The sequence below is a fragment of the Canis lupus genome, chromosome 4 (genome assembly GCF_003254725.2).
Source record: "Canis lupus dingo isolate Sandy chromosome 4, ASM325472v2, whole genome shotgun sequence".
Classification (NCBI taxonomy): domain Eukaryota; kingdom Metazoa; phylum Chordata; class Mammalia; order Carnivora; family Canidae; genus Canis; species Canis lupus.
The window spans coordinates 59,477,721-59,498,330 of NC_064246.1; the positions used below are offsets into that span (position 1 = coordinate 59,477,721).

The 20,610-nt window shown below is 40.2% G+C and overlaps 1 protein-coding gene across 3 annotated transcripts in view; it reads right to left on the reverse strand.

Annotated features, from left to right (window-relative positions):
* The window catches only part of HMGXB3 (HMG-box containing 3), a 47,087-nt gene that overhangs the window by 24,989 nt on the left and 1,488 nt on the right, over window positions 1-20,610 (reverse strand). For 2 of the 3 annotated variants that reach the window (XM_025434402.3, XM_025434401.3), the window contains exons 2-8: window positions 19,161-19,299; window positions 18,088-18,262; window positions 14,454-14,951; window positions 13,291-13,389; window positions 7,715-7,846; window positions 2,253-2,671; window positions 41-216 (exon numbers count right to left, since the gene is read on the reverse strand). In XM_025434402.3, the coding sequence (XP_025290187.1) occupies window positions 41-216; window positions 2,253-2,671; window positions 7,715-7,846; window positions 13,291-13,389; window positions 14,454-14,951; window positions 18,088-18,262; window positions 19,161-19,297 (1,636 nt within the window). In that variant the 5' untranslated portion in view covers window positions 19,298-19,299. The remainder of the gene's footprint in view (window positions 1-40; window positions 217-2,252; window positions 2,672-7,714; window positions 7,847-13,290; window positions 13,390-14,453; window positions 14,952-18,087; window positions 18,263-19,160; window positions 19,300-20,610) is intronic. The other variant, XM_025434400.3, reaches the window with a different exon arrangement.

Consider the following 20,610-nt stretch of genomic DNA (forward strand, 5'->3'; position numbering starts at 1 on the left):
TTGGACAGTCCCCCACTCCCAGGTTTGTCCTAGCCCTTACCACTCAAGGGGAAGGGCTGCCTGGCCCTGGGCAGTCCCATGCTGCTGCCTCGGCCCACGTTAGATGGGGCTGGGAGAATTGCTCTCATGGGTCTTGCTGCAGCCAGTAATGAGGGCTTGCCCCGAGCTTTGCCTTTAAGCTCTGGGGCTCTGGCCCCGGGAGTGAGCAGCTCAACTCTGAAAAAAACAAGAAGGCAAATCTAAAAATTTCAAACCAAGGGAAAGAAAACGAAAGTACAATATCCAAATAGCATTTTAGTAGAGGAATAGTATAGTAAACCGTCGGGCTTTAGCCATACATTTCACGGGATCATTATGAAGATTAAAAAAGCACAAAATAGTGCCCACAATGTAGAATACCAATAGTTATCATAGCTATACGACCTGACCTGCCTCAAATTAGTATTTCAAGTATATCAGTCTCCCACAAGAGGGCAGCTAAAAGACCCCGCAGAACAAAATCCATGTTTTCTTTGCAGCTTTCTTTGTAGCAGAGTCTACATGACAGAAGGCCTCAATACACATTTGCCAAGTGACTCAGTTACCCAAAACAAAAGGTCTGAACTGCATGGCTTCATTCTCTAAAGATTCAGAACCATCCCAAAGTATACATTAAATAAAAACAGGAAAGACGTAGAAGTATGTAAGTTATGCTACCATTTGTGTAAAAAAGGTAGGAAAAAGTTATACCTACAAATACACATCTCCACATACGTATACATGTATGTGTGTAAAATTATGTCTAGAAAGCAGAAAGGTGGAATATTTTTTTTAAGATTTTGTTTATTTATTCATGAGAGAAACAGAGAGAGAGAGAGGCAGAGACACAAGCAGAAGGAGAAGCAGGCTCCCTGCAGGGAGCCCAAAGTGAGACTCGATCCCGGGTCTCCAGGATCACGCCCTGGGCTGAAGGTGGTGCTAAATTGCTGAGCAATTACCCGGACTGCCCAGGAAGGTAGAATATTGACTGTGTCAGAAAAATGGAAATGGATGAGTGAAGGACAGGCTAGAATACAGATTTGTTTCAGTTTATATCCTTTGAGTTTGAACCATGTGAATTTATTTCCTATTCAACAAAACATTTTAAATCAAATAATATACACCAGAATTTCTAAGTCTTGGCACTACTGACATTTTGGCCTAGATAATTCTGTTCCCAAAGGCCTGTCCTGTGCACTTTAGGATGTTTAGAAGCACATCTGGCCTCTGTCAACTAGATACCTGCAGCACCTCCTCCCCCACAGTTGTCACAATCTCAAAAGGTCCCTAAACATTGCCTCAATGTCTCCTGGGGGCACAAGTGTTCCCTGTTGAGAACCACTGATATAAACAAATAAGGGCCATTAGTCATAAGACCACAACGGACGCTGAGAAAGGGCCACATGAAAAATCCAGTCAGGCCTTTAAGGAGGGAAGTAGGAGGAAAAATAGTCCACATTTATGGGCCTCCTCCTATCTGCAAGGTACTGGGCTGTGCAAGCTTTACACATAATCTTTTCTGTAAGATTGTAAGTCTGTAAGGTCAGCCATTTAAGATTAGATTTGTTCAATACCCAACTCAAGATTTTTCAGAGGAGAGAATGGATATGAAGGGACAATGTCCAAGGTCAAACAGAAATCAAGGGGATCTTGGGTGGCTCAGCGGTTTAGCACCTGTCTTCAGCCCAGGGCGTGATCCTGGAGTCCTAGGATCGAGTCTCACATTGGGCTCCCTGCATGGAACCTGCTTCTCCCTCTGCCTGTGTCTCTGCCTCTCTCTCTGGGTCTCTCATGAGTAAATAAATAAAATCTTAAAAAAAAAAAAAAAAATCAAGAGACTGATCACAACTACAATTGAATTCTCTGACCACCAGGACAAGAGTCATTCTGTAAGATGACTTAATAAAGCTTTTCTTTCCAAATCTAGTAACCACGATGCTAGTTTGTAACACCACCCTCAGCGTGTACCAAATGGACTCTAATAATTGTTTTAGGGAAAATGACAAAAAGAGATGTACAGGAATGTAATAGCAATGCACAGACAGCAGAGTGTAAGAGGAAAGGCAAATCATCCCATGGTTCTAGGCCTTGGTTTCTTTATCTCTAAAATAAGAACCATTATTTGGGGTCTCCTGTCTCTCAAGAATGCTGTAAGGACATAGGACAAAACATGGCTCATTTCCCAACCTGCCATTCTAAATACAGTCCTATAATATATGAACATATTAGTTTACCCTGTAGGCTTCTTAGGAGCAGGGAGAGGACTGGAAGTGCTAGTCCTCTCAGCTGGTGGTGGTAAGTCTGGTCCAGGACTATCGTTCTCGGTTGTCCCCAGAGAGACCTCAGGCTGCACACCACTCTTGACCACCGACGTCTTCATGGCTGTTGTACCACGATTCCGAGGAGCTTCCTTGACCAAAACATGGGCATCTGAGATGATCACTTCCTCCCACTCATTCTCCTCACCCACTTCTCTTGGAGGAGCTACACTTAGGAGCTGGCTTACAGCTTCTGAGTTCTCCAGAGTCAGTTTGGAGGCATTTTCCTTTGGGGAATTTTGCTCAGTGTTGACAGGCTGATGATTTCTTTTAACCACCGAACCTTTGGAGGAGATACCAGGAGCCAATTCCACTTTGACTTTGGATGGCTTTTCCTAGAAAAAATAAGACTGCTTGTATGCACACACCATTTTACAGTGAACAACACATCACAAATATTCTCTCATTCGATCCTCACAGCTATGTATGGACAACAGATTAAGAGATGAAGACCAAGAGAGAGCAACAGGCTAATGTAAGGGCCAAGTACAAAACTGGCCTGAATCTAAGTCTCCTGACTACAGGTCCCTTCTACTACAGTATTCAACACGCAGGATAGGATAAAGCTGTTCTTCCCCTAACAAATTTCTCATCAAATTTCTCTTTAAGTGGGAATCCCTGGGTGGCTCAGTGGTTTAGCACCTGCCTTCCGCGCAGGACATGATCCTGGAGTCCCGGGATCAAGTCCCACATCAGGCTCCCTGCATGGAGCCTGCTTCTCCCTCTGCCTGTGTCTCTGCTTCTCTCTCTGTCTCTCATGAATAAAGAAAGAAAATATTTTTAAAAAATTTCTCTTTAAGTTTCCAGCAAATAAATGCTGATATTTTGAGCCTGATCTTTGTTCAAAGCCTGCTTCTCCACATCTAGAAAGAAGCTGACATGTTGCCATACTGGGTCTAGAAATCCTAAATTGTCATCTTGGTGGTCCCTTTATGAGATTCAGTTAATCCCAATGTAGTCAACTCTCACATAGGGAGACTCAAAGCCTCCAATTCTTTTGGGAAAACTTCTATTTTTCGTTCCAGATTCTTTTCAGGTGAGTCTTAAGGCTAACTTACACACATACCACAAACTTCTCCCTTGGTCAAATTAATCCATACATATTAATTACTTGCTAGAAAATATTCAAACTCACTAAAAATACCAGCTGCTATTTCAGAACAACCTATTTTAAAAAATTCCTTGGTATGGTAGCTTTCATTCCATCAGCTCTGCTGTGGAAATATACTATTATTTATACATATACCTGTACACATACACATATATTTAAATACATATATATAGAAAATTTTTTAAAAGTCTGTAGTTGTCTCAAGAATACGTCTCAGAAAGGTTTTTAAATTCCATGTGAATAGCAAAAGGCACTATAAACAAGGAGGTATAAAACATAAAAGCTGAGTTCTACCTAGGTGGTGCTTCACCTCTAACTACTTATGTCACACAAGACAAACGTCATTAGAACCCCCCATTCTGCCACCATGAAATAGGAGACAGGCTCTCAGAGTTCATCAACAACAGTGCAATAGCCTTTTGGGTGGCCCAACTTGTGGTGCAGGATTCCCCTGACACTGCATTAGATTAAGATCTGTGGCTACTGAAATTAAATGTCCCTATTCTCACCCAGTCACTGACTACCAAAACCCCTTATATTTCCAAAGCCACCTGGGCAGGACAGTGCTTCTAGTTAAGAACAAATAAGGATGACCTTTAAGAAATCTCCAGTAAAGGGACGCCTGAGTAGCTCAGCGGTTGAGCATCTGCCTTCAGCTCAGGACATGATCCTGGAGTCCTGGGATCGAGTCCCACATCGGGGTCCCTGCATGGAGCCTGCTTCTCCCTCTGCCTGTGTCTCTGCCTCTCTATTTCTGGGTCTCTCATGAATAAATAAATAAAATCTTAAAAAAAAAACCAACCTCCAGGAAAGCATTCTCAGATTCTAACACACAATAATAATCCATGAGAATAAGTAATACAGAGAAAAATTCCCAGTAAACCGCACAGAGCCTACTGACCACTGGAGAAGGGAAAAGTCATCAGAAAAACAGGAGACAAGTTAAACTAAATCCCTGTAAAGAAATCTCTGAGCAAAGCACGGCCCACTAAGGAGGCTATTTTAGATAAAAATCCTTTGCAGGGAGACTGAATAATTTAAGAAATCACAGCAAAAAAATTAGCTAGTGAGCTAACATTTCCTTAACTCAACCTACCCTTTTTAGATGTCACTTTCTTTCAAGATGGAAGGTAAATGCTACCAGTTGCCCGCTTACAGAGACCTCAATTACCATTATTAGAGAGCTAAAGGAGTAAGGCCTTGAGCTAAAGAACTTTATATGCCATCTTTTGTTCCATCCAATTCATTGGGAACTGTGCCGAACGTTTCTTGGGTTAATTTTAGCCAGTATGAACTCTGGAACAATGCAAGAAAAGGTGAGTCATTTCCTGACGGGCATGAACACATTTGGAGCTTTTAGAAACTATTTATACTTGCTGCTTCAAAAATCAGACAAGAAATCTTAAGATTCTGCAGCTAAACAGCACAGCAATGCCTGAGAAGTGTGATTTAGTGGAAAAGCACTGACATAATTAGCTATGTGACCTTAACAAGTCACTTCTCTTGAATCTATTTTTCCTCAGCTAGAGATCTGGACTTGAACTATCTGATAACCAAAGTTACTTTTATCTCTAAAATTCTTTTTTTTTTTTTTTTTTTTTTTTTAAGATTTTATTTATTTATGAGAGACACAGAAGGAGAGGCAGAGACACAGGCAGAGGGAGAAGCAGGCTCCATGCAGGGAGCCTGATGTGGGACTCGATCCCGGGACTCCAGGATCATGCCCTGGGCCGAAGGTAGATGTTCAACTGCTGAGCCACCCAGGCGTCCCTATCTCTAAAATTCTAAGTGCACTAATGCTAAATGTTACACTTTTTCTTCTTACACTCACCTATTCTGATCCTATGAGATTTAGTAAGTAGGGCATCTACTCTTTACAGGGTAATTCTTTTTTGTTTTTTGTCAAGATTTTATTTATCTGAGAGAGAGGAAGGGAGAGACAAGAACAGGAGCAGAGGAGGAGGGGAAAAGGGAGAGAGAAGCAGGTTCCCCACTGAGCAGGGAGCCCATTGCGGGCCACCCAGGTGCTCCTACCAGTAATTTTCTTTTTTAAGATTTTGTTTATTCATGAGACACACAGAGATAGAGAGAGAGAGAGAGAGAGAGAGAGAGAGGGAGAGGCAGAGACACAGGGAGAGGGAGAAGCAGACTCCATGTAGGGAGCCCGATGTGGGACTCGATCCCAGGTCTCCAGGATCAGGCCCTGGACTGAAGGCGGCGCTAAACTGCTGAGCCACCCGGGCTGCCCTCCTACCAGTAATTTTTAAAAAACCTTTGGAGAAAAAAATCTGGCTTAACACGTCAAGATGAGGGACAAGTAGCTAAGAAAAAAACTGGTTTCACATCATGAGTTTGATCTCAGAACCATGGCTCAAAAGTTATTTCAGTCAAAGGGGGAAAAAAAGACATAAACAAAAAAGTCAAAGTAAAAACAGAACCTGAAGGAGACACAGCCACAGGATCAGTTAGAACCCTTCCATACAAAAGCACAAGAAATAAGGTCATCTGACAGACCTGCTGAGCACCTGTGAAGAAGGGCCAAGGAGAATCCCGACTATCCTAGTCAATCTCTCTACTGCAGATGAGGTTGGGGAAAATAATTAGGGTAGGAGGAAACCAAGTGTTGTACAGCAGCACAACAGAGATGGTGAGCACAAGAAACTCAACAAAATCTCCTCAAACACACTGCCACTAGGTCCTTCCTGCCCTTGAAGAGATAGTGTGAAAAGCAATAATAGAGACAATTACATTGGTGCCAATAGTCACAGCAGTGACCCCTCTACTGAAGGATTTCTATACTAGGAATATGCCATCCACTTTAGAGAGATAATCTCATTTGATCCTTCTGTCAATCCTCATGAAGCAGGCACAACTATTAATTTCCATTTACAAATGAAAGATAAACCAAATAAATAGACATAAAGTGACTTGTCCAAGGTTTCACAGCTAACATCCTTGGGAGGCTGAAGTTTAAACTGAGGAAAGCTGACTCCAAAAGCTTCCCCCCCCTCCCCCCAAAGATGCTCCCCTCTCTTTTTATCACTTGAAATTTCTAGGGTTTTAGGAACTCAGTGCCAGGAACCTGGTGCAGACACCAAATACATTTTCTTTTTTTCTTTCATGTTTGTTTATGTCTGTATGTATGTAATCTCCACACATGGGGCTCGAACTCATGACCCCAAGATCAAAAGTCTCATACTCTCCCAACTGAGCCAGCCAGGCTTCCCCAGGGGTGTATTCTTAATTATGAACCTATTCTGTCTCCTGGAATTAGTGATGCTTTAAACTCCCAACACACAGCCAGAGGGGAAAAAAAGTCACCACCCTAGTATTTTACAGAGATGTTCTATGGAAACTGCCTCTGAGGAACTTAATAGATGTGCCACTATATAAGTTTTCTCCACACAGCTAAGTCTGGACCATGCTGAGTTAGACACCTAACAAACACAAACCTAGTCTAAGTTATTTTCACAAAAACAATGCCCTCTTTTTTTCTACCTACCTAAATTCTACTGATCTTTCAAGATCATCTGCTTTATAATCCAACCTTGACTACTCTAGTTCTTTTGACCCTAATAATTTAGTCTTAAACAAAAAATGTGGCAAGTATGTATGATTTATATAATCAGTGCAAAGCATAAAATAAGTAACAACATGTTGAACTGAATTTTACAGGGCGTAGCTCTGGTACTCATTTATTTATCAAGCATCATTTACTTAGAAACAGAGACAGAGGTATACATTTGGAAAGTTAATAATGAAAGACCTAAATATCAGGTTAAGGACCTTTGCTTTTAATAGGAACTATAGGATACTGAAAGGACTCAGCTAAAAAGTGAACAGATGTGAATTATGTATCTAAATAAAACTAAACAGTGTAGAGGGTAGATTATTAAAAATTTAACCCTAACAGGAAATGAGTAAATCAAAATGGTGTAGTCATTCACAGAAGTTATAGAGCAATTAAAGATAATGGTCTTGAAGAGTATTTAATTACGTTAAGTTAAAAAAAAAAGGGCAAGCTACAGAACTTGTAAATTCAAAGAAAGAAAGACTGGAAGAAAATACACCAAAATGACAATAATTGCTTTTCTCTGGATGGTATAACATTATAGGTAATATTTTATTCTCGTTTTTAAACAGTCTACAATAAAACTAACTTGTATAGTCAAAAAATAAAAACAAATATTTAAGTCCTCTGTTCTAAAGGGGAACAGGGAGCCTACTTTGTGGGGCTTCGAAAGCAGCAATGGCCAATGGACCTTACCTTTGGGATCCACTTCCCTCCTAGGAAGTTACCACAGGTAGGGCACTTAGGTGGTTTGTGCCTGGTAACATATGTAAAGGAGCAACCCGGGCTGGTGCACGTCCCATGGCCCCGGCGGGTGTATGTAGTGGTCTGTAAGGAAAAAAGCAAGTCAGAATCAACACCACAGTATAACCCCTCTCAGATCCTGATGACCATTATAACCCCAACAATGCCAGGAGGATGCCAGCTTGCAGAAGAATCGTCCATTCATGACATCTCAAAAGGTCAGAATTGGAAAGGTACTAAGATACAGTTAATTCACTTTTCAGAAATAGAGAAATTGAGTTCAAATGAGAGAAGACAGCTGCTCAAGGTTACACAGATAGGTATAGGAAGAATAAAGATAGCAACAACCACTACTAATTAAACCAAGGACCACACAGTGCTAAAGGCTTTACCAGTATCTCATTTAGCACTCTCAGCAATGCTATCAAGTAGATATAATTATTGCGATTCAAAGTGGTTAAACACTTTGGCTCAAATTTTACAGTGAATCAAGGGCACACGTAGACCTAGAACCTGAAGTCTTTGCTTCTTGGTCCAAGATTCCTTCCACATACTCCACTACTTGAAAACCAAGGACTTAGGGTTCAGAGAGATAAAAATAGATCATGGCCACTTTAAAAAAAAAAAAAAGGGAATTCCAATAGACCTCAATAATTTATTTGCATATGAATATATTCAGCTAGTGGCTCTCATTCCCTCCAATGACTTCTCTTTGAACGTAATGATTACAACAGGTTATTACATTTCAGCTACAAACAGAAATTAGCCATGCTCCATTTCTTGATTAATGCTGCAAAGAAAACATTTCCGTCTCAGATTTGTTCTGTCACTTATGAATGCTTTATCAGATATTAATCCCACCTTCCCTAGCCTGGCCAAAAAGCAAAAGCCTCTCTTAGGGAAACACCAAGCTACTAGTAGGCTATCCCTGCCAGAATGCCTAGGGAAAAGGTGATGGTAATAGCAGCAGCAAGTCAAGGATGAGGGTGAAATGGTGTGGCACTGAGGAAAGAGATTGGGCTTTGAGTTCCAACTCTACCACAGACACACTAGATGACCTGGAGGTATGTCACTTTAGCTCTTGGGCCCTGGGTTTCCTCCTCTGTAAAATCATCTGCCCTTCCTATTTCATGGATGTATCCTGAAGAGCAAACAAGGTAAGAAATTAGGAACCATGTCACTTAAACTGTACAAGATTCTATAGGTTTGTGAGAAATTATTGCTAGGATATAAAACATCTCTATCTTTGTTCACTGTGGCTCCATATAGAATATTCATTCTGAACACCACCAGAAAGCAGAGTAAAAACTTAAGTTAGGTCAGTTCTATCAATAAATTACCATGAACTTGGAAAGACTCCTAAATAGCAGCTTATAGAAATAGCTTTAGAAAAAAAAAATGTCAGTGTTCCAGGCTGATGTTTCATTCTTAAGTATTATTTATAAAAGCCTTCTGGAAAAGTCTGGCTGACACTTATTAAATCATGAAAGAACAATAATAATTTCCAGGAAAGCAAAGGCTCAGGAGAAACATGTAATTTCTCCATGAATGAGAATGCAGTGGCTGTTCCTGTTCAAGATATGACAACTTTCTCATCTAAAAATATACTGTTTATCCACAGGTTTTAGAAGATAATCTATTGCAAGTTAAGGATGTACACTATAAACCCCCAAAAAACCACAATAACTAAAACAAAGTTAAAAGCTAAAAAGCCAAGAAGGGAGTTATTAATAATATGGATTCATAAGAAACATTCAATTCCAAAGAAAGTAAAATAAAACAGGACAAAGAGAAAACAAAGAGTAAAATGACAGATTTAAACCTAACTATGTGTTTATACATTAAATATATATGGCCTAAATACCACAATTAAAAAAGAGATTGTCAGATAGGTCTTGCTTTTAGATCTAAACTGTATTACTGCCTACAAAAAAAAAAATAAATACAAAGATAAGCTGGAAAAGTAAAACGCTGGAAAAAGATACAACTTCCTAATAACAATAATCAAAAGAAAGCTCATTACCAAAGTAAATGAGATAGCAGGCAATACTGCCAGATAAAAAAAGTGGTCATCTCATGATGATGGAGGAGTCGATTCATCATGAAGACATAACAATCCTGAAACGCATGGGTAGCTCAGTTGGTTAAGCATCTGCCTTTGGCTCAGGTCATGATCTTAGGGTCCTGCCTATTGGGCTCCCTTCCCATGAAGAGTTGAGTCTGCTTCTCCCTCTCCCTATGCCCCTCCCTCTGCTTGTGCTCTCTCTCAAATAAGCAAAATTAAAATAAAAAAAAAAAAAGACATAACAATCCTAAATGTTTAGGTACTTAACAGAGTCAAAATAAATACATGACAAAAAAACTAATAAAAATGAAAAAAAAGATAAAACTTATTAATAGTGATAGGTGGATGCCTTCTCTCAATAACTGACGGAAGAAACAGACAGAAAATCAGTCAGGATATAAAAGAGCTGACCACTATCAATCAACATGACCTAACTTGACATACATAGAACACACTACTCAACAGCAGAAGATAACATTCTTTTTCAGGGCACACAGAACATTTATCAGGACACACCACATTCTGGGCCATAAAATAGGTTTCAATAAATTCAAGAGGATTCAAGTTTTATAAACTGCAGAGTTCTGACTATAATGGAATTAAATCAGAAATCAATAAAAGGGAGTATCTTAAAAAAAAAAAAAAAGAGAGAGAGAGATATCTGGAAAATCCCAGATATTTAGAAAGCAAATAATGTACTTTTAAATAACGTATGGGTCAAAGAATAAATCAGAAAGTACTTTGAACAAAATGAAAATGAAAACATACCATATTAAAATTTGTGAGATGCCACCAAAGTAGTGCTTAGAGGGAAATGTATAGTACTAAGCAGCTGTATTAGGAAAGAAAGGTCTTGAATCAATGACCTCAGCTTCTATCTTAAGAAACTAGAGAAGAGGAGTGCCTAGGTGGCTTAGTCAGTTAAGTGTCTGCTGTTGGCTTATGTTATGATCTCAGGGTGTTGGGACCAAGGCCTGCACACATTGGGCTCTCTGCTCTGCAGGGAATCTGCTTCTCCCTCTCCTTCTGCCACTCCCTCCCACTCGTGCTTGCTCTCAAGCTCTCTCAAATAAATAAAATCTTAAAAAAAAAAAAAAAAAACAACTAGGAAAGAATAAATTAAGCCCAAAGGAAACAGAAGAGAGATAATAAAGATCTGGGCAAATATCAGTGACTACAACACAGAAAAACAATAGAGACAATCAATGAAACCAAAAGTTGGTTCTTTGAAGGTCAATATAATCGATAACTTCTAGCCAAGCTTGTCAGGAAAAATAGAAATGAGACCCAAATTACCACTATCAGTAATGAGAGAGGTAAAATCACTACAGTCTACAAATATTATAAGATAAGCATTTATTAGAATTTTAAAACCCAGCATTACCGTATGATCCAGCAATTCCACTCTTAGGTATCTCCTGAAAAACTGAAATCAGGGACTCAGACACGTATCCACTAAAGTTCACAGCAGCAATATGCACAATAGCCCAAAGATGAAAACAAACTCAATGTCCATCAATGTCTATGAATGGATAAACAAAATGTAGTATACACACACAATGGAATATTATTCAGCCACAAAAAGTAATGATCTGATACATGGCACAAGACAGATAGTATGCTAAGTGAAAAAAATGAGACCATAAGGATATTCGCATGATTCCATTTACATGAGGTACCTAAAATATGCAAATTCAAAGACAGAAAGTAAAACAGATGTTACCAGGAGCTGGGGGAGAAGAATAGAGTTACAGTTTAATGGGCATAAGGTTTTTGTCTGGGATGGTGAAAACTTCTGGAAATAGGTATTGGTAATGACCCCACAACACTGTGAATATACTTAATGACCCTGAATTGCACACTTAAAAAAATGGTTAAAATGGTAAACTTGTGTTATGTATATTTCATCACAATTTTAAAAATAAGGGAATGTTTTGAACAATTTTATGTTCCCTGAAAGACAAACTACGAACGCTCACTCAAAAACAGATAATTTAAATCTATATAAAATTATTTAAAAATATATAATCTAAATAGTCCTATATATATTTTAAAAATTGGACTTGCAATTAAAAATCTCCCCACAAGAAATCTCCAGGCCCAGATTTGACCTCAAACATTTAAGGAAGCAATAATACCAATACTACACAACTCTTCCTGAAAAGTAAAGAGGATAAAGTATTTCCTGACTCTTTCTACTAGGTAATAGTAGATACTAAAACCTGATACTAAAACCAGACAAACATTATACAAGAAAATTGGAGACCAACATCCCTCATTTTGTGTCTAGAATATACACACAAAACTTCTGAGAAAAGTTTTAGCAAATTAAATCCAACAATATGCTAAAAGGATAATACATGATTGCTAAGTGGCATTTATTCCAGGAATGCAGGATTGATTTAACATTTGAAAAACAATGAAATTAACCATATTAACAAACTAAAAAAGAAAATTCCTACAACCATCTCAGCAGACCTAGGAAAAACATTTGACAAAATCCAACATCCATTCCTGATAAAAGCTCCCAGCAAATTAGGAATATTAGAGAATTTCCTAAACTTGAGGAGGATATCTATGAAAAACCTATAGCTAATATTACACCTAATGATTGGTGAAAGACTGAATGTCTTCCTCCTAAGATGAGGAACAAGATGACAATATCTGCTCTGACCATTTCTAGTCAATATTGTACTAGAGATCCCAAACAGTACAGTAAGAAAAAAGAAATAAGGAATCCAGATGAGAAAGGAAGAAATAAAACTGTCTTTATTCACAAACAAAACTATGTAGAAAATACAACAGAAACTACAAATGTTAAAGTTGTGAACACAAGTTTAATATGCAAAATAAAAGTTGTAGAATGTAAGTTTAATATGCAAAAAAAGTCAACTATGTTATTATATATTAGTAGTGAATAATCAGATATTGAAAAGTTTTGAACTACCAATTATAACAGCACTAAAAACCTTAAAATATTTAGGGAGAAATTTCAGCTCAGATGCTGCAGTATGTGATGAGGAAAACCATTAACTGAGAATCAAAAGACCAGAGTCCTGGTTCTGGCCTGTTTTGCAGCTCAGTGTCTTTGAATCATAGAGTCCTTCCCCTTCTCTAGGCCTTTTTTCTAATCTGTACAATAATAGGATTGAATCAGATCAGTGGCCCTCAATTTTTCTATACCACATATACTTCTGAAAATTTGGTAAGAGGCACTGAATCTATCCCAGGTAAATGTTCTTAAAGAGAAAAATTTGTATGTATCTTGAGGAGTTTAAGATCCTGCAGAGCTCCATTCAAAGACTCTCCTCACCACCCCCACACCCACTAAAGAATACCTGGAGCAGGTGATTTGAGACCTTTGGCAGTCCTATCTCCCTCAACGTCATCAAGACTTTTAGAAAATTACGAGGGGGAGAATTCTTACAGAGCCCTTATCTCCATTAACTCTCCACACACTGACCAGTTTGATGGAGGTGGGGTTCTCCACAACTGAGTAGGCAGGAAGAGGCAACATGATGAACTGTGTGGCTGGCACAGAGGAGCTACTCTCACTGGAATCCTGTGGGCACAACGGAGAGAAGGACAGTTATGGAATGAAGAACACCCAGGGCCGCCCACAACACAGACTGATCGAGTTCAATAATCACAAACAATGTGCTTATCCAAAAAGATGAATCTATCTCAAAACTTTAAGAACAAAAATAAGACAGAGTAAACTGTTATCGCAGAGAATGCGGACTATCCTCATTTTAAAGATGAGAAAACTGAGGTCTTAAGAAACTTAAGACTCCTAAAAATCACATAAGCAGTTAGTGAAAGAACCCAACTGTTCTGACCCTGCCAAGTGTTCTTAACATCCTATTGATCTAGCTTAACTAGGCAGGTGGCATGCTTCATTATCATAAATAGCACTAAGGCAGGAACAATAAAATGGATTTAGGTCTAACACAGATTCCTTTGCATGGGGCTACAATGCTCTCGTACTTATAGGTCATCCTATATTCCTCTTGACCGGGGCAGAACTCCTCCTCTCTGAGGATGCCACACTACCCAGGGTAATAGAAGGCGTGGTGGTAGCTCCCCTGCTTCTGGGGGGACCAGGCTGTGGGATTGCTGAAACTGCTCTTTTCCTTCAACCGGGAATGGCTGGACTTATGCCACTGGAGAGACTTCCCTCTTAACTATCGTTCTTATCAACCTGGCCTTGAAGAGAGCTTTCTTTTTCCTACCCACTCTGCACCCAGGAAGACTATTTGGAAATTCTCCTACTAAACAGTTCAAGGTGCCATTGTGTCTGCTGACACAATCTTCAGGGAACATAAAATCCTAATAGCCTGAGAGATCCTGGCTTTGATTCATGGATAGCCTGTATTATTTAAATGCTGTTACATACTTCAGGTACTCTCATGTGAAGAAAGTCCTGGCTATGCTGGGCAAAAGGAGTTGGTTGAGTGCTTAAGAAACTGAGGAGAACTTTAAGTAAGCCCAGGGGCAAAAGGTTCAAGAGGACTGTAGTCCTACTAGAAGTCCACACCAGTACTCTTAATCACCACTGCACAGTGCTAGCTGCCTTTGTAGTAGTTCCAGATAAACCAAAAGAGACATCAGTACAAAGTCACTTACCCTCATGACAGTTACCACTGACATGCTCTCCCCAACCTGGGGGTGGGGCACAGCCAGGCTTCCAGAGGGGAGGTCTGGTGAGCCATTCACTAAGGTCTCTTCAATTACCAGGCTTGTCTGGTATGGTTGGTGGCTCTCCCCTACCTCCAGGGAAGCCTCCTCCAGGAGCACATCCTGGCTGAGGATCTCTGAGGTGGTGATCTCTTGTACGACACCCGGCTGGGCAAGGGCTCCCACCTCCTCAGCTAGGGCCTCCACAGCCAGGCACTGCTCTGCCATGCCCGCATGGCTGGGCACTGCCTCCGGGGCAGTGTTGGACACAAGCGATGGTCCTTTAGGGGACATCTGGTTCTGGGCCACACAAAGCTCTAGCTGAGGGCAGTTGCGGTCCTCCTGCAGGCTGCTCTTGGGGATGATGATATAATCTGAGCGGGGGAGGATCTTGCGGAAACCTGGGATGTCCGGAACAACAGCAGTCAGTGCAGAGAGCTTGGAGTTCTGAGGGCCAGGAAGCCGGTGAGGGGGAGACAAGCAGAGATAAATGTAGTTAAGACCACATGCACATATATTTATGATTACATTTTTCAGTTTTTGGATTATTTTCTGCAAAAGGGACCAGAAAGACTCCTCTCTTGACCTAAGATTTTGAGAGGGTCAGCCTCTGCCAACAGCAACGCTGTCTTCCTCTGAACCACACTTAAGCCCATGTAGCTTACTTGCTCAATCACACAGGAGCTCATAACAGGGATCAGACTCTGGAAAGGGCAATGATCTCGGCATTCGAAACTGGGAGCTGGAATCCCAAATCTGCACAGCCTTGAGCAAATACTTTCCACTTTTATGTCTTGCTGCCCTATCGGAATATAGTTATTTATGAGCTCCTTTCCAGCTCTGATACTTTAGAATTCCAAGGTAGTAGAATGTATAATGTTCAGTAAAACCCCCAAAAGCATAAAATACAAGCCAATAGGCCATACTGGACCTCAAGACAGAAAGCAAGGGTTCTGATAACACTGGTTTCTCCCAGACTTACAGAGCAGAAAATGAACTGATCTCTTCACGAGAGAAAGGATGTATGGATGGGGATATCTGACAAGGACCTGAATATACTGGGGGATACAAATATTAACACTGACTAGGATCTTAAAGTTTAGAAAATACTGTCCTGACCTTAACAATGCTATTAAGTTGGGTAATATTACTATTCCTATTGAAGCTCAGAGAGATAAACCTTCTCCAAATACAAAATCAGTAAGTCGTAAAGCTAGGATTCCAAGCCAGGTCTTCTAAGGAGCAAGGAAACCAGGTACTAGAAGTGCAACCTTTCATGGCTAAGGAAAAGGTACTTTTGTTTTTTATTTTTTTCAAATTAAGCTTCAAGTTACCCAATAAGGAAAACAGAAAAGTTCAAAGTCAAGTTAAATGAAAGCTGAAATTAAATGGAAATCATTTCAGATGCATCTTTTAAAAGGAACACTAAGTCCATTACAAAAGGATCCTTAAATACATCAAAAGCAAGAAGTCGATGAGACTACTTAAGGTACAAAGGAAGCACTCAGAGATGAAAGTTGAAAGAAGCACTCAGATGAAACATAAAAGCAGACAGGCCAAATCCTTTATGGAGCCTTTACTGAAGAGATAATGGAGAAATGACATTCTCAAGTCACCCTTTGAAGCAGACAGGTCAGAACAAGATTAAATGGTAGCAAATGCATAGAATGATCTGGACTTAATCAACAAATCCAGGCACCTAGACACCACGGCGGCCTGAATGACATGGAACCACTGGTCCAGCAAGAGACTAGAAGGGCTGCCGAGAAACCAGGCTGCCAGTAGGTCTCTGACAGGCTCCCAAAGTATGCAGGCTAGAGGGTCTCACCTTCATACCAGGCAATCTGAGAGAGGTCAAACACGGCACCCCAAAGCCTTACCTAGTCTTGGCATATTCAGACGCTCATTAAATCACGCCTTTTCTTATTATATGGTCACTGGACACTTAACCTACTAAAGAGTGATATTTACTGACCAAGGCAATATGTGCCAAGGGCTCAGCTAGGTCCCTTATATTATCTATTTTAAACATTGTGATACTATTATTCCCCACTTTCAGATGAGGAAATGAAGACTCAAAGGTTAAATGATTCTTCCAAGGTCACAGTTAGTAAATATCAGAGCTAATTCATTCATGTCTTGATAATAGCAGTAGAGATAATAGTAGCTATAAAGTCCCAGACAAGAAAAAAATCATTGTAGATGATTTATATAAAAAACGTCTTATAAGTATTAACCTACATTAGTGTCTAGCTTTAAAACGGTTATCCCTCTGGGAAAATGTAACATTTTCTTGTACCAGGGCAGAAGGTTGCTGACTTTATGATGGGGAAACCACAGAGAGTAAGTGCACTTTTCCTAGACTTCACTTGCCCTCCCCTCTAAACTGTCCCCCAGATTCAGTTTAGAAACAAATCATCTGGGCAGCCTGGGTGGCTCAGCGGTTTAGCACCTGCCTTCAGCCCAGGGCCTGATCCTGGAGATCCGGGATCGAGTCCCATGTCAAGCTCCATGCAGGGAGCCTGCTCCTCCCTCTGCCTGTGTCTCTGCCTCTCTCTCTCTCTCTCTCAATAATAAATAAATAAAATCTTTAAAAAAAAAAAAAAAAAAAAGAAACAAATCATCTAAAGGAAGGGGTATGGACTGGTATCTCCAAGACTTTAGATAACACAAAACTTTTCCAGAAGAGGAATGCCAAGCCAATAAGAGCAAGTCATTTAAATGGCAGTGGCAGATGGCCTCCACTAAGGGAAAACACAACCTCTTCTGCTATAACATAGCTGTTGCATTCCTAAAGAATCTGTGCTCTATATTATCAAAAAAGAAATCAGAGGGATCCCTGGGTGGCGCAGCGGTTTGGCGCCTGCCTTTGGCCCAGGGCGTGATCCTGGAGACCCGGGATCGAGTCCCACATCGGGCTCCCGGTGCATGGAGCCTGCTTCTCCCTCTGCCTGCGTCTCTGCCTCTGTCCCTCTCTCTCTCTCTCTCTCTGTGACTATTATAAATAAATAAATTAAAAAAAAAAAAGAAATCAGAAATAATATTTTAAATGAAAAGAGGAGTTAAGGTTAACCTTGCAATAACAAGGTTGTTTTTCCTGCAGGAATCTCAGTCTAACAAAAAACCAGCGGTACAAATAGTTGTCAGTGTTATGTTACTATTAACTAGAAATACAAAATGGCTGACAAACTGGAACACCTCCTCATGCATTCTTTATTTCAAGCCTGTCTCCTCCATCATCTTCGGCTTCTGGCATAGTGCATAACCACCAGTGGTAACTGAAGAACATCACATTATACAAGGCAGCTGTATCTACTTCCAAGCTCCCCAGCCCAATTGCTGATTACATTTTTAAAACTGACACCAATCAGTAGAACACATACTCATGACCTTCAATGAATAACATGAACCCATGGTGCAGGAGAAATGCCTACATAAGCTACTCCATTAAGATAGGTAAAACTGACTCAACTCAAAGTTTGCTCAAGAAGAGAAAAGGAAAAAGGAAAACAGGGGGTGGGGGCTTCCCAAGGCCTTCCCTACTGACCCAATGGAGAAATTAGCTGGGAAAAAAATTACTTACAGGATCCAAGCCTTCTTTCTCTAGTTTGGCTTTCTCCAGGTAATAACTCCTTTCCGCCACGCTGAGGAGCCTCCAACTTTCACTAATCTTCTTATTGATCTCAGACTGAGGGAGGTGGGGGAGTTCCTGCTGCACTTTCAAGTAGATGTCGTAATAGTATAGAAGGTAAGCCGACCTAAAGGAAACAAGGATTTCTTAAGATTTTCCTTCATTCAACCAGTAAGTAGTTCAATGGTCAGGTCTGAGAGTGAAGAGGCAAAAACCTAGCTTTTCATTTCAAAGCACTTATCTAAATATGGGCTGAAGCAAACAAAGAAAAGCCCCAGATAGTATATAGGAGGTTTCTCCCTCCAGAAACCTGGAAGCAAAAGCTTGTCTGATTTACTTTTCCATGGACTACTTTTTCTGCAGGAATGATTGGCTTTAAAGGTCAGTATGAGCAGATACACATGTGCCCTGTCATCCCACTATCAGAAAAGGTTACTCATGGAGCTAATCAGTCTGGTTATGGCCCCCCCCACACAAGCTTTACTCCTCTACACAGCCTCTGATCACCTCACGGGTCAACAGCACCTCCCGAGAGCTGAGAAACGGAAGTAAATTAACTACCAAAGTAACCCAAAAGTGGTGACCTCAGCAAGAAGTTGGAGTGTCCAGTTAAGAGGGAGATTAGAGCTAGAACATGGATAATCTTTACACATATCACTGGTACTACTCATAACGCTGTACATGAATTTCATTAATTCTCTATTTTCAATCCTTAAATGTTGACAATGTTAATAATAAATAACATACTTCATTTGTACACAGCTTCCACCATTTGTATTGTACAATTTCCTATGAGAGCCTGAAAACATGATCAAGATCCAGCCCAGGAATGGCAACTGATGGTATCAATCAACCACTTCCTATTCCCCATCTCCCTCTCCCCACAACACCAATGCCCATCCAGAGACTTCAACAACAGGCACAGCACCCTCGGTGAATCCAGACACAGCCTAAAGTCTTCCTCAACACAGTTCTCCAAGCAGCTTGTGTTTATAAATGTCAGCTACCAAAAGGTGTTGGCTAACCTGGGTTTCTTGGCCTTTTCTCCATGTATTTTATACTTTTTCTTCTTCTTGGGTGGCCCAGGGGAGGTATAACAGTAGGCTTCCTCAATTTCCTCCATCACGACAGTTACCTCAGTACCATCATATGATGCATCCATGGCTAGAGGAAAAGTCAAATACAAACAGGTTTCAAGAATTTATCCTAAAGGTGGCAGCCACTTGATCCAATGATCCCCTATCCCTGCTAGGGCCTCAAGGTTGTCATCTCCCAAACTCAGCAGATCCTAAAAAGCACTGGGAGTACTTAAGAAACATACAGAACCCAGGGTTCCACCTCAGCTCTTCTGAATCAGAATCTCCAGAGGGTATGGAACTCTATATGCTTAAGTACCTCCGGTGATTTCTCTGACCAGGCAAATTTAGGATCACTAGCTTTGACAGCTCATTTGCTTATATTCACTCACGAGATATAGTAATTCTTCAACTCAAAGATTAGGCCCACAGTACAAGAATTCCACATGGTAACGGGTGAAAGGAATACTTGGCCAGTAGTCAGAAGTTCTGGACCTTCTCTCATGTTTAATTACCTTAAGCAAACTGCCTCACTGATTCATTCAGTTATTCATAAGATATGAAGTGCCTATATGTAAGACATTTCTTTACACCCTGCCAGCTTGTGTGACTTTGAACAGGTCCTTTAGCTATTTCAGGTTCAATTTTTTCACATATAAAAAGATAGGTATCTCACCCATCTTAGTACAGATTTATGGTGACAAGGCTCAAAAGATATTATAGATATAACTCTATTTGAGAACAGTCAAGTGCTACACAAAAGAAAGGGTTCACCAGTAAAGATTAATAACTTATGGCTGAGGTGCTTAATGACCCGCCTAAGGCCACCACACCCAAACAGGGACTTGAAAGACAAGATTTTTTTTTTTTTTTAATTCAAAAAGCCAACTCTCTAAGCCTTCTTTTGTTATACTACACTGCTCCCTATTTCCACTGGCAACCCTCTAAACCAGCACTGTTCAATAAACTTTCTGCAACGATGGAAATGTTCTGTATCTGCGTTCTCCAATACAGCTATTAAACACCTGAAATGTGGTTAGTGTGATTGAGAAACTGAATTGTTTTAATCGTAATTAATTTAAATTAGCCACATATGACTAGTGATAATGGTACTGGACAGCTTAGGTCTAAACAGTAATCTGACAGACCAGCATTAGTTCTCTGGCTTCAGAAACAGAAAATCTAACAACAGCTTTTCCTAGGAAAAGGAAGGCACACACACAAAAAACCCCTGAATGACTAGTTCAAGAACAGTTAGTCTATTTGTGGCCACATTCTTAGTTGGGGTTTTACCCAAAAGACTCAATCCTTGAAGGGAGAAAGGTTTCCAGAAACCACTTCAATTTTATGAGACAGAAATGATACACTGCAGTTGCTCTTAGGATCTGTCAGAAAAGAA